Source organism: Mandrillus leucophaeus, unplaced genomic scaffold (assembly GCF_000951045.1).
Source record: "Mandrillus leucophaeus isolate KB7577 unplaced genomic scaffold, Mleu.le_1.0 Scaffold116, whole genome shotgun sequence".
NCBI classification, from domain to species: domain Eukaryota; kingdom Metazoa; phylum Chordata; class Mammalia; order Primates; family Cercopithecidae; genus Mandrillus; species Mandrillus leucophaeus.
The window spans coordinates 7,573,021-7,586,955 of NW_012099876.1; the positions used below are offsets into that span (position 1 = coordinate 7,573,021).

The window sequence follows — 13,935 nt, forward strand, 5'->3', positions numbered from 1 at the left end:
TGCTTTGCAATTTGCTATTGCTCTATCCATCCATTCATCCACATAATATATTTTTCCGAACCACTGAGAAAATATTGCCTATATTATGGCCCTGTACCCCTAGATGCATTAGTATATATTTCCTAAGAATAAAAATATTATACACCACAGTATAGTAACCAACCTCAGCAAGTTTAACAATGATATGACACTTTTTACTATCCATATTCCAATTTTGTAAATTGACCTAATAATGCATTTATAGCATTTTTCCAATATAGGATCTAGTCTAGGACCAGTTACTGCATTTAGCTGTCACATCTCTTTAGTATTGTTTCCTCTGGAATATTTCTGCAGCCTCTGTCTTTTATGACACTGATATTATTGAAGAACATGGTTCTTTTTTTCCTTCTTCACAGAATGTTCCTCATTTTAAATTTGTCTGATGTTTCTTCACAGTTAGGTTCAGGTTATATATTTCCAGATGGAATACTAGACAAGTGATACTGTATCCTCAAGTTATCATAGCCAGAGGCACGTATTGTCCGTCTGCCCCCATTGGTGGTATTAATTTTGATCACATGGTCAAAGTGTTGCCTGGTTTCTCCATTATATAGTTATTATTTTTCCCTACAACTAATAAGAAGTCTGTGGAGAGACACTTAAAGGCTATAAAATAGTCTGCTCCTCCTCAAGGAAATTTTTATAACAGTATTTTCACTGTAGTTATAAAAAGTGACCTCCACATCTGAGGCAGGAGAATGGCGTGAACCCGGGAGGCGGAGCTTGCAGTGAGCTGAGATCCGGCCACTGCACTCCAGCCTGGGTGACAGAGCGAGACTCCGTCTCAAAAAAAAAAAAAAAAAGTGACCTCCACATAATAAAAGAAGCCTAATTTCATGTATGATAGTTGAGTAAGTTCCATGCCAGTTTTAACATCTGTTTCTATTACAGTAGTCCATGCACACTGGGTGTTTATTAAAAACTCTTCATTAACTGTCTGCTATCTGGGTAGGATATGGGCAATCTGTTTTTAAAATCCAACTGGTAACGATGCCGTAATTTTGACTCCTTAGAAAGAAATCTTCACCTTATGCTATCAAAGCAGTTTAGAAATTAAATTAAATGATTTAATTGCAATAACATTCTTTTAAAAAGGAGACTTGTAAAAGAACCTAGCTCTATTCATATTATATACGCATTCTGGTTACAATGATATTGATTATTATCCAGCCTTTTCTAAGTAATATGATTTTTAGCTAAGCTTTAATTCAAGGCTTTAACTCGGATTAAACACAGCTAGCTTATACACGTTCAAATGGCCAGGTGGCTTCAGTTTCTGAGTTTGGTAACAAGCAGAAGGAAGACAATTTTTGAAAAGCAGGGCACAAGTGTTTTAACTTTTAAAATAGTTTTTAAATTTTAAATATTTTAAGATGCCTTCTTACTCATTGTGCTACCATGGCTCTCAACATTATGGAGGAACATGCTTCGGAAACCAGTCACGATGCTGAATGGGTATGCCACTAGTTAGCTCAACTATTCTTTTATAGAAGTGAGGAAACCAGAGGGAGAAGAAGGTCCAAAGCTTAAACAGAATACAAACATTGTTACAGCCCCTTTTCACTTTTGAGCTCAGCCTCTCATCTACAACTTTGTCTTACTTGCAATACAAAAAAAATTCTAGCATTTATAACAAAAGAGGTAATTTTTCTTTTTGATCAATAGAATTCGGCAGCCAAATCATTCGTGTTTTTGTTTTCAGGTTTTCTTTTTTTCTTTCTTTCTTTTTTTTTTTTCTTGAAAGTATTTGTAGTCACAGGCTCAAAGGGGAAAGGAAGGAAGAGGGATTAACTCTCTTCAAGGAAGGTCAAAAACATAATTTACAAGAGAGGCAAGAGGGCCAGCTGTATCTGCTGGCCCAATTGACTACCAGCTGGAGAATTTACCAACAATAAGAAAACCATGTCTACCAGATGTCAAGCAATATAACTGGAGGCCAAATATCTTCGGGCTCATAGCAGGACTCTCCACTCTTTACTACCTATATTTCACATTAAATAGTAAGGTGTCTTTCATGGGCCACCAGCAAGGATAACAAAAAATGTCCATACAAGGGACTTAATAACATAATCATACCCGACCAGACTGGCTTCAGTGCTGAAGTCCACTTCAAACATGCTCTTTTGTTAAAAAGCAATCTTAGTTCTGAATCAATATGTAAGGCGTCAGAGAAACTGAAATGGCTGCAAGCTACTCTTATGCAAGGATTCTTGGGGTTTATCAGGTTTGTTTTATGTATGGGAACTGTTTTGTCACTGAGAAGAAATGAATCTGAAAATATGAATAACCATTTTCATACTTATTCATTAAACCTGTGCTGTTCAATATGGTAGCCATGAGTCACATGTGGCTATTTAAATTTAAATTAAGTAAAATTTAAAATTCAGGTCCTCAATCAAACTAGCCACATTTAAGTGCTCAATAACCACATGTGGCTAGTAGCTTCCCTGTTGGAAAACAGAGATATAAAATGTTTACATCACACAAAATTCTATTAGTGCTGTTCTAAACCCTTAAATCACCTTTAAAACAGGTAATTGTATTTCCGTTCTATATAAATTATGAAACAAAGCAATCTTTTACGTATTCTCTTAGGAAATAGGTCTACTAACACAATATGAATATTGTACCAGGTGAAGGTGAAGCAAAGGGGGAGGGTGGATCTCAGTAATATTTTCACAATATAAGCCAATCCTTGTCTGAATAAATGTTCTTTATACTACTCACAAAAGTTCTGTGGAACTACAGTCTGGCTGGATAATATACAAAGGACAGTCGGGATGGGTATTACATGACAAATAAGCAATAAAGTGTTCTTTATTATATTTATCCTTTATCTATGATTCAATTTGTATCAGACAGTTCATATCAGAAGTTTTCCTATTTTATATGTCAAAATGTGCAAAATAAATCATTTCCTTTAAAAACAAGGCTGCACAGCTTCACAGCTTTAGAACTGAGGGACTTTAATGCCAAGTAAACATCACAGGCCACAGCTGTTTCTAAAAAATTTATGAACAAGAAGAACATGAGGCCAATATAAAATAAAACCCACAAATCAAGTTGCTTACTCCAGGCTCAACCATCATGAGTCCAGGGAAGCCAAGCAACTCCAGAGACGGTACGTGGATGCCTATGTGATTACCGTAACTCACTGAGGGATGTGGATGCCTATGTGATTACCGTAACTCACTGAGGGATGAGTGCCACGGGCATGTGGCACATGGACAAAGACCTTTGATTCTGCCCACGGAGACACCATGTCAGGGCATGACAGAACACACTGAAAGATCAGACGGGTCACACTTGCAAGCATGTCAGCCACCTGTGCCATTAAACATTCAGGATGGGTCAAAGCTTGTTTGACTCAGTTTCCTTTATTCCAACACTCCTTGCAGAATCATCCATCTGCAATCATCCATCTATGCCAACTCATCAGCTTCACTCTCATTTTCTCTTCCCAAATCCCAGTTTCCTCTTTTCTACTTATTCACAATGGGCAAAAAGGAAGAAGCTGGGAGCTGTAAGGGAAAGTGGGCAGGCTTTTCCTAATGCTCCCTTGCTGTGTCACCAAAAGCAAAATAGATATGCTAGTTTTCTCTGGAGCTGTTAGCATTGTTAACTGTTCTTATTCAGATTCTTATAAAGATCATAGAGCTACTGCCCAAGAAAAGCTGAAAAAATTCATCCACATCAACTTAGCTGGTTAGAGGTTTGTGCGATGGCTACAAGGTTTTCAGGTTATGACCCAGTTTTTTCCCGCTTACCTTGGCTTTCCCATCCTGGGCTGACATATATCCAACACACATGCTCTCCGTCGTGTGGCTCCACAGAAATTCCACTGCCGTAAAAGAGAACACAAATAGGCACATTCAGATCACAGATGGAAAATAAATCTTTGCTTTTTAATAGAACAGTTAAAGATAGCTTTATATTTAACACACTCAGTTTCCCACTTTCCATTTGCTCCTTCATAAATGTCAAGATGATTTATCACTAAAACTGTGTAATGCCATTTACTGTGAAATGAAAAATGTATTTCTTTCCTGTCAAAACTTATGATTATTACATGTAAAATAAATGCTCTTCTGTTTGACTCTTGTAACATTAAATGCTCACACACATTCATATATACGGTATACAGTGATTTAGTAAATGTAATATTCCATAGTGTGGTTTCTTTTAAAACACGCGCACGCACACACACACATCTTAAATTCTATTTTTATTGAGATGGAGTTTTGCTCTTGTTGTCGAAGCCGGAGTGCAATGGTCCAATCCCAGCTCACTACAGACTCTGCCTCCTGGGTTCAAGTGATTCTCCTGCCTCAGCCTCCTGAGTAGCTGGGATTACAGGCATGTGCCACCACACCCAGCTAATTTTGTATTTTTAGTAGAGACGGGGTTTCACCATGTTGGCCAGACTGGTCTCGAACTCCTGACCTTAGGTGATCCACCTGCCTTGGCCTCCCAAAGTGCTGAGATTACAGGCATGAGCCACTGCACCCGGCCCTTAATTTCTAAATACCATTCTCTACAAAAAAAAAGAACCAGGATTCTTTGGAAAAATGTCCCTGCCAGAGCTGGGGCAGAGAAAACATAAAGTGAATCTGGAACATCTTGTTGTACCAGAAAAGTAAGGAAATGCTCAAAGAGTAAAGGAGACTTATCAAAAAGACCCAGGGGTCAACTCGAAGGGCTCTTACCGGCAAAAATCTGTGCCTGTCAAAATAAATAATGAGAGTAATGAGTTACAACCACTGAACAAAGTAGGAACCAATGAGCCCATACTGATCCAAACAAATAAATGGAGGAGAAGACAAAGCTCTTCCTTCAGCAGAATGCCAACTAATAAGTATAGAAAAAATAACAGAGTTAGAAAATAATGGTTGCTAAAACTAGCAGGTGGAAATCTGAAGAGGGACGGGCTATTTAAATAGCTTCAAAGTATCTCTCCAAAAAACCTTATAACAGGAAAAACTGTTAGTTCACTGTGGAAACACTTGATGGACTCCAACTTAACTCAATGAACAAAGCTAACACCACCAATTAAGGCACAAATCAGCACCATGTGCCTTTTGATAAGATACCTTGAGACAGAACACTTCTGTGGTATTTGGTATTCCTGACAAAAATGCATAACCAGAATTGAATGAGGAAACATCAAACAGACTTGAAATAGCAACACTCTACTAAATAACTGGTTTGAATTCTTCAAAAATGCCAAAGTCAGAAAACACAAAGTTGCGAAACTTCCTGTTTAAAGAAGGCATGACAACTCAACACAATGTGTCATCCTGGATTGTACCCTGGACTCGGTGGTGGGGGGGGATGTTGTAAGGGACATTATGGAGACAGTTGATAAAGTTGGAAAAGGGACTGTGAGTTAGACAGTAGTGTTATATCAATACTAAAAGCCATGACTTTGATAACTGTACTGTGATTATTTAGTAGAATGGCCTTGATCTTAAGAAATACTCACGAAAGTATTAGGAATAAAGGAGCCTGATGTCTCCAATTCACTCTCAAATAGTTCAGGGGAAAAAATGCACTTACTTGTTTGTGTGTATGTGTGTATGCGCGTGCTTGTGTGCGCGTAGAGGGAGGAGTGTGCGAGGATGGGAAAACAAATGGAAGAAAAGGAAAACACTGGTTGAATCTGGGAAAAGGAATCATTGGTGTCCCTTGCACTATTCTTGCAACTTTTCTGTATATGTAAAATTATACCTAAATAAAAAGTTACAAAAAGAAAACTACAAACATCCAGGGATGCTCACAAAGCTCTGTCACATTCAAGTACATAGCATCAAAATTCGGAGTTTTCAAAGGCATTTTTAAAGTTGTAATGCACTCCAATAAAAATTTCAAAAGTCCCTGATAATAAAACGGCATTGCTCAACACTAAACCCTGTCCCCCAGGCCATCCATCTGTTTATATCTCTAAGCTAGTTAAGCCTGGAGAGAAGTGTTTGAGTTGAGACCCAACTGTGTGATCCATGATCCTAGCCTCTGAAGGCTTTGCCAGACATATGGGGAAGAAAGAGACAGTAAGGGGCAAAATGGAGTTCCTCAGCTACATGGCTCATTCCTCATCATTAATTAGTTATCAAACCTGCCAACCTGCTCAACAGACGCTCCACTGAAGAGTGCAGGAAAAGTGTCATGCAACGAAGCAAGTTCTCTTCACCAGATGTTTTTTCATCCACACACATCTGCTTTGAACTTCAAAAATCTTGACATCCAGAGCAAGGTCTGGGATAGTCTAACTTGCCTAACAGAGGAAAGGCACTCAAGTCTTACCGAAGTTTCCTAGAGTAGTGACAATAAATTTTATTCAAATGCAAAGCTAAAGCATTTCTAAAACTGCACCTTTTCCTCATGCCCCAAATATTAAGGGGGCAACTTCTCAGGAATTAGCCAAGAAAAATCATAAAAATATAGCCAATATGACCATGAGAGCAAAGGATAAAGACATTACCCTTTATTTTTTAAAGATCATTTTAATGATTTTTAAATGTATTATTCTCCCTATAAATGTAGTCTGCTTTCAAAAAATGGAATAAACATAAAAATTTAGACTTACAAAAGAGGATAAATTAGGGTACACTGATTACCTTCATTCAATAATTATTTTTATACGAATAGTTTTCAATAAGATTTCTAGATATAGTGTTTAGGAGTTTTTAAAGAAAATAACTCCATGTCTAAAAATTCATTCTTCACTGTTTTCACAAACATTTATCCCATCCGCCAGTAAAAGGCAAAGCATTGTACTGACACATTTTTTAATAATGACAATTCAAACCAGTTATCAGTCATTAATTCATGCTAGCTTTAAAATATCAGAAGAAATTGTCTAGGATTTAAATTACAAAACACTTTTAAAGAGAAATTATTTCATTACTTGTAGTACATGCATAATGCAAGTTAATGTAACAAATTATTTCTTAGTGGAAGACTTCAGGGAAGTAGGACAAGGAGGAGCTAACACTGAGAATCTATGATGTGCCAGGCATTCTCTTTCATAGCAGAACTCAGCAAAGCAGAGATGGGGAACCTGAGGCTCAGAGAAGGGAAGCAGTATGGCTTAAGTCATTTTACTAGGCGCACAGACTGGATTTCAAGCCGGACTCTGGAATCACAAAGCCTGTGGTATTTCATTGTTATATTACTCTAAAATCTACTCAGTTTAAGTATTTATAAGTGTGTAGCAAGTATAAGGATTTATACTTGTTACACATTAAGAAGACTAAATTCCTTACAAACACCAAAAGACACGAAACATCAAACACAAACACCAAACACAACTCTTAAAACATTTTAAATCTCTCTTAAGGAAAGCTTTTAAACCATAACGAAACCCAGAGACCATAAAAGATGGCCAAGATCAATATATTTGACTAGTTAAAAAATATTTATAGTGCTTTCTTTCTTTTTTTTTTTTTTTTTTTAAAAACAGAGTTTTACTCTGTCACCTAGGCTGGAGTGCAGTGGTACAATCTGAGCTCACTACAGCCTCCACCTCCCAGGTTCAAGTGATTCTCGATTCTTATGCCCAGCTAATTTTTGTATTTTCAGTAGAGACGGGGTTTCACCATGTCAGCCAGGCTGGTTTTGAACTCTTAACCTCAGGTGATCCGCCCACCTCAGCTTTTCAAAGTGCTGGGATTACAGGAATGGGCCACCTTGCCTGGCCTGTTTATAGTGTTTGTTTTTGCCATTCAAGTCAAGAGATGAATGACAAATTTGGGGAAATATTTGTAATTCATAGCATAAAAGGCTAATTTTCTTAATATATAAAGATCCCCTACAAATCAATGAGACAAATATCCAAAGAAAATGCAAAAAGGATATGAACAAAAGGGAATATGAATGGCTCTAAAACATGAAAAGATAGTCTACATTACTCATACTAAAAGAAATGCAAATTAAAATCACAAGATACCGTTATTCAGGTTTCAGACTATTATCAGACTACCAGGTTTCAGATATCAAAAAGTTTGAAACAACATTGTGTTAGCTGGGAGTGGAGAAAAGAGCAGATTCATACAGCAATTGTGGGAGCATGGCCGTCTGGAAGAACATTCTCTTAATCTGTGGTAATTATGTTCTATAATGTTGATGAACACTGAATTAGCAAACAAATGAGCCACTACAGGTAGGGAAAACACAGGGCTAGGTTCCTGCAAATCTCTGGTCAAAACATTTTTAACAGCGTATCCACAAATAACCTTATTTTATATGTGTTTCTGTTTAATCTTTTAAAAATATTTATTTATTTATTTGCAAATAATTATATGCATAAACACTAGCCAAGAAGAGTTTAACGTTTTCCTGATGCTGGGTAACACGCCCATAAATTTCTTTGGCTTTCAAATTACGCAACAATGCTATCCTCTATGCTTTTTTTATTGGTCATCATTCCATGAATCCACTAATTTAGCTGCTTTTCCATCTTTTCCATTGCTGCATATATAGATGTTACTTTAGCACCTTCTGCAGCAGCATCACATACAGATCAGTGAGTTTCCTCTTCTTTTATTTGGGTGTATCGTATTGTTGATTCATTAACAATGAATTCGCCACTAATAGCACTATAATTTCTGCCTAAATGAAGCTTATCCAAAATGTACGTTTTCCCTCACAAGACACTACCACCTTCTCGCACTCTGAAACACCAGACAGCACTTCAGCACTATGCTTGGTACAATTTTAAATGGCAAAATCATCATTAAAAAGTGCAAAAATGTGGAAAACATGGCACAAAATAGACCACAAAATGGACACATTTGTAGTACAAGATCTGAAACAGGAAGGCAGAACATTGTCTTGTTCACTTCAGCTGGGAATGTGGACATCCGGTGACTCAAAATGTTTACCACTTCACGCATGTCCACAAGTGACTATGAGAGTGCTGAAATGCTGATTCGTGTATTACAAATAAATGTTAGCAAGTAGGCAAATTAACAAATACAGAATCCAGGAATAACTGAGGATTGACTTTATTTATCAAAATTACACACCCTTTGACCTAGCAAGTCTATTTCTAGATATTTATTCCACAGATATGCCCTTATACATATATGATAACATATTTATAAGAATCTTCATCAAAGTAGCTTTAATTAGCAAGAAACTGGAAACCAATTAATTGCCTATTGGACATATGTATAACTATGGTACTGTATACAATGAAACACTATGTAACAATTAAAAACAAATGAGGAAGCTCTACATGGATGATATGGAACCAACTACACTGTTTTTCAAACTTTTTGATCACAAACCACAGTAAAATCCAAAACCAAATCAAAACAAACAACAACAACAAAAAAAACTCACACATTGTCATTTACTACACACATCTATTTATAACTAAAATTTCACAAAGTAATAATTGCTCTTCTACTTGCAATGTATTGCTCTCTTCTAATGTGTTCTTTATAGTCTACTTATTGCTTTTTAAAAATTCTGCTTCTGACTCACTAAATTGATTTAGAGCTCATTAATGTGACATGCTACAGTTTGAAAAAAACACCAATCTACAAGATAGTTTGGCTAAAAAAAAAGGTATGGTGGAGAATAATGTATAGAGATGGTGCTGCCATTTTTGTGAAATAAAATAAAAGAGGATCATGTATGAACATGCTTGTAAGTACACAGGGTCTCTCTGGAAAAGTATCTTAGGAACTGGCAGCAATGGTTGCTCCTGTAGAGGGAACTAGTTGAGTAAGGAACTTGAGTGAAGGGCAATCTATTTTTCACCACCTTCTGAAACTTCTGAATTTATCCTGTTTTCATATATTTCCTATTTTTTAATGCCTCTAAAAATCTTGATTACCTGGTTAATCTACGATATCTATGAAGAACTTCTTACCTGTTTAGATGACGACGTTCTGATCTTACCATATATTTTAATTGTCCTTCATTAGAATATATTATCATGATGTGAAACTAGTCTAAATCTTCCAATTTGTTTCTTGTCTCATGATTATCTAAAACATAAGCAAATCTTAGGATGGGGCATGAAGAAGCCCCTACTGAAAATTTACACTGAACACATATACTTAAGGCAAAACCTGCTATGTTCGAAGAGCAATCAAAACAAATAGAACAAAACACACACTGTACCTGACAACTTCCTCAAGCTGCTTTTCCATCAGAAATTTTAAAAGGTCAAAATCATTATAAGTTTTTTAAAAATAAATAGAGACATTTGTGAGTAAAGTTTACTCACAAATACACCAAATGTATTGTTAGTTAAGTCCTAATTCATAATTAAATTATATTTAATTTACATATAAATAAATTATATATATTATATAATATATAAATAAATTAAATATAAATTATAATTAAAACTCAGCAAAGAGTAGTACAAAGTTTGCTCACATATGGTTACACATAAAAATTTACAATTTCAGTAAAAGAGTGGCATTTACTGGCCAGGCACGGCGGCTCATGCCTGTAATCCCAGCACTTTGGGAGGCCGAGGCGGGTGGATCACAAGTTCAGGAGATCGAGACCATCCTGGCTAACACAGTGAAACCCCATCTCTACTAAAAATACAAAAAATTAGCTGGGCATGGTGGCAGGCGCCTATAGTTCCAGCTATTCGGGGCGGGGGCTGAGGCAGGAGAAGGGCGTGAACCCGGGAGGCGGAGCTTGCAGTGAGCTGAGATCATGCCACTGCACTCCAGCCTGGGCAAGCAACAGAGCGAGGAAAAAAAAAAGTAGCATTTACCATCAGTGATATCTGGGAGTCTATAATGTATCTCCTGATTTTGAGTACTTAATCTGAAATTCTTCCATATACTGAAAATTGAAGTTTATGGTAAGAGTATTAAAAGATAATTCTAATAATACAGCAAACCTGGGAAACGCTACTTCATAGCCCTGGAATTTTTCAAGGTATAATTATTACATGAGGGAGACCATGAACTCAGGCAACATGCAGGGTAAATGAGTGGCCTGAAGTGACACATCTGAGCCTGTGAAAGCACTGGCTATAACAGTCTTGGTGTGGTCAAGCTCAAGCTTATTTCCATCTAGAGAAGCTTCTAGCCTTTCAGTAATTACCATTTTCCTTTGGTAGTGACTAGTAACTGTTTATAACCTCAACTACTGATTGAAAAATGCTTAGGTTCTTTAGAAGGCCAAAGCCCAGGGATTTGTGGGACTTCTAGAAATGTCCAGACCATGAAAAGATTCTCATCAGAAAACATTAACAACACACTAAAATAAGTTCCTGAGTAGGTTCAACATGTGAAACATGGACACAGATTTGGCAGAATTCTCCAACGAGTGGCTTCTTAACATATCATGTCATACAAATGCAATGTGAGAAAAGGTACACACTATTGATCCTGTTTCAACATTGGACAATGGCTTAGACAGAGATGAGCTGTACGTGTGCACTTCATCAATGATGGATTAATTGCATTATAAGAACCTTCACGATGTATTTGTACTTAATTTTAGAAGCTAGGCTTTCCAGAAAGTTGTATTTAAGAATTTGGAACAAGTAAATGTATATGCCCAACAGTGGTACGACTTCAGTCTTGGTGGAGCTCTGCTATATAAAGCAGCCCTTAATCCCCAATGCAAGGCTTTGCCTCCTAGTGGCATTTAAATCACCAGCTTTATGGGTTAAAAGAGCTATAAGCTACTTATCTCATGATGTTTCCCCTAGGATACTTCTCTTTCAAAATCATCCACATATCACCCTGTTTAAATTAAGTCAGACAAAACAGTTTCCTTACCAGGTTGCAAGTAAGTTTTTTCTATCCAAATGGATTCATTTTTCTGACCAGAAAGAAGTCATCAGCCACTCTCCTCCTCTTTAAAGATATATATACATATATTGTCCTCCAATTGTTGTTAACAACCCCCAGCTGCACTGGCTCCCACACCCACTTAAAACCTCTGTGCTTGGCTTCACATCCCAGACTGGCTTGCAAGGAAAAGAGAACTCTAAAATCAGAACTGTCTTGGGCTGGGCAGTTGCCAAGTAAGCTGTCACTCCTGAGCCTTAGGTCAAATGGCACGCCCTACGCCATTCTGCACAGTATTTAAGTTACTCCTTATTGAATAAAGAGAAATTCATTTTTTAAATGGGAAGAATGAGGCACTGTAAATAACACAGCCTCCTCTTATAGCTGTAGATTTTTGCCCCTGGTTGTTAGGGTCTTTATAACCAGTAGGAGGTTTATCTTTAGGGAAAAAAAAAAAAAATGCAAAGACTCTTTACTGTCTTGACATAGAATCCTTAAGACTCATATAATGCATGTCCCATTATGGCCGTGAAGAAACTTTGACTTGGCATGCTTCCCTGAAAAACTTTCACCACTTAACTGTCTTGGGAGCAATGGGGATTGAGTTCTATAGAATCCTGGTTACACTAAGCCAAGAAAATAATCATTCCCTCTTTCCAAGGCTTGTTCAGATTTGTTCGAGACTAAATAATGAAGGATGCTGACTGAAAAGAGGACGATGTGGGTCAAATAGTAACACAAGCCCTGGAGGACACTTCAGTTATCTTCCTGTTTTATCCTTTTATTGTATTAGAAGCTGCTGGAAACAGTGGGCCACTTGGTTGGGACTTGGAAGTTCTCTGGTGAACACAAAACCATTCAGTAAAACAAGTTTTATTAAAACACAGTTTTATTCATTCAACAAATACTTTTTTAGGATTTATTTCATGGTAAACTCTATTACCCTTGGAGCAGATGAAACTGACTATAAAATTTCCTGAGTGTAATAAGAATTACATAGTCACTAGAATTCTATTCATAAATGTTTGTATTCTATATTTCAGATGGAAAACTTTCTGAGCCAAAAAACAACAATTCTTGGCAAGATAATCGCTAGAACTATACTTCTCATGATGGAAAAGAAAATTACAGATGAAAATCTATTTCCATTATTCAGAGTATATTAGTGATACAATGTATATAGATACGTTCATGATTTAAAGGAAAGAAAGTTCTGGTATAAACAAAGTGGCAGATTATAGATACTTGCAATCAACATCTTTGTATTATAAAACCAAAACTAATTCTGAAAATATTAATCTCAGAGCACTACTTCATCAGATTAATGCTACTCTTCATCGTTGAAAAGTTTAAATATCATGTCTACCTTATTCACCTTGCATCTAAGTTACTTAATGTTTTTCTTTCCACCTGATCCTTAAATAAGAACTAAAATGTGGCTTATCTCTTAAGAGATATCTTCACTACAGTGAAGATGTAACAATTCCAAAACATTGCTGAGGCACTAAAGAAATGAGCTTCCAACCATGACAATGGACTGTCACGTAGAACAAAGTTTTAAAACCATTTTTAAGATAAAGTTATTCACATCAGACAAACATCTATAAGTACCTCTTTTCCCACTACCAGCCTAAAAGCTAATTTGCCTCCTCTTTGACGGTTATTTTTATGATCATGTGAGCCCAGCAGAAACGCCTAGTCATAAGTGCTCACTGTGGCGTGTGCCATGTAATGGAAATAAGTGATATTGCTGGTGCCCTAAGAATGAAGCTCCTTTGAAGTATGTGTGTTTATATGTGCTCGCCAAATTTTTAATACCAGTAAAACCAAAAGGCGGTTTGGAATTTTAACTTACAGTAAAATAACCTTTTATCTTTTTAATGTTCCAGGAAGCACCAATTCAATTTAACATTTTTTATTTTGAAACCACAGCATACTTTGGTAACAGCAACAAAACAAAGCACTCGATAAAGAACTTTGCCTATTCTGAAAAGAGGGAGAAAAACACTGCATTTAAGTTCTAATTGGCCACAGTAAAACAGTTTGATTTGATAGAGCTATGTCTACAATGATAAGATAACTCCTTATCCTTTCAGGTAATTATGTGAGAACATGCAAA

At 36.6% G+C, this 13,935-nt stretch overlaps 1 protein-coding gene across 1 annotated transcript in view; it reads right to left on the reverse strand.

The window, feature by feature from the left end:
- LOC105553056 (threonine aspartase 1-like) overlaps nt 1-13,935 on the reverse strand; it is a 92,726-nt gene that overhangs the window by 24,822 nt on the left and 53,969 nt on the right. Inside the window, exon 4 of the mRNA XM_011998984.1 lies at nt 3,810-3,883. Within this exon, the coding sequence (XP_011854374.1) occupies nt 3,810-3,883 (74 nt within the window). The remainder of the gene's footprint in view (nt 1-3,809; nt 3,884-13,935) is intronic.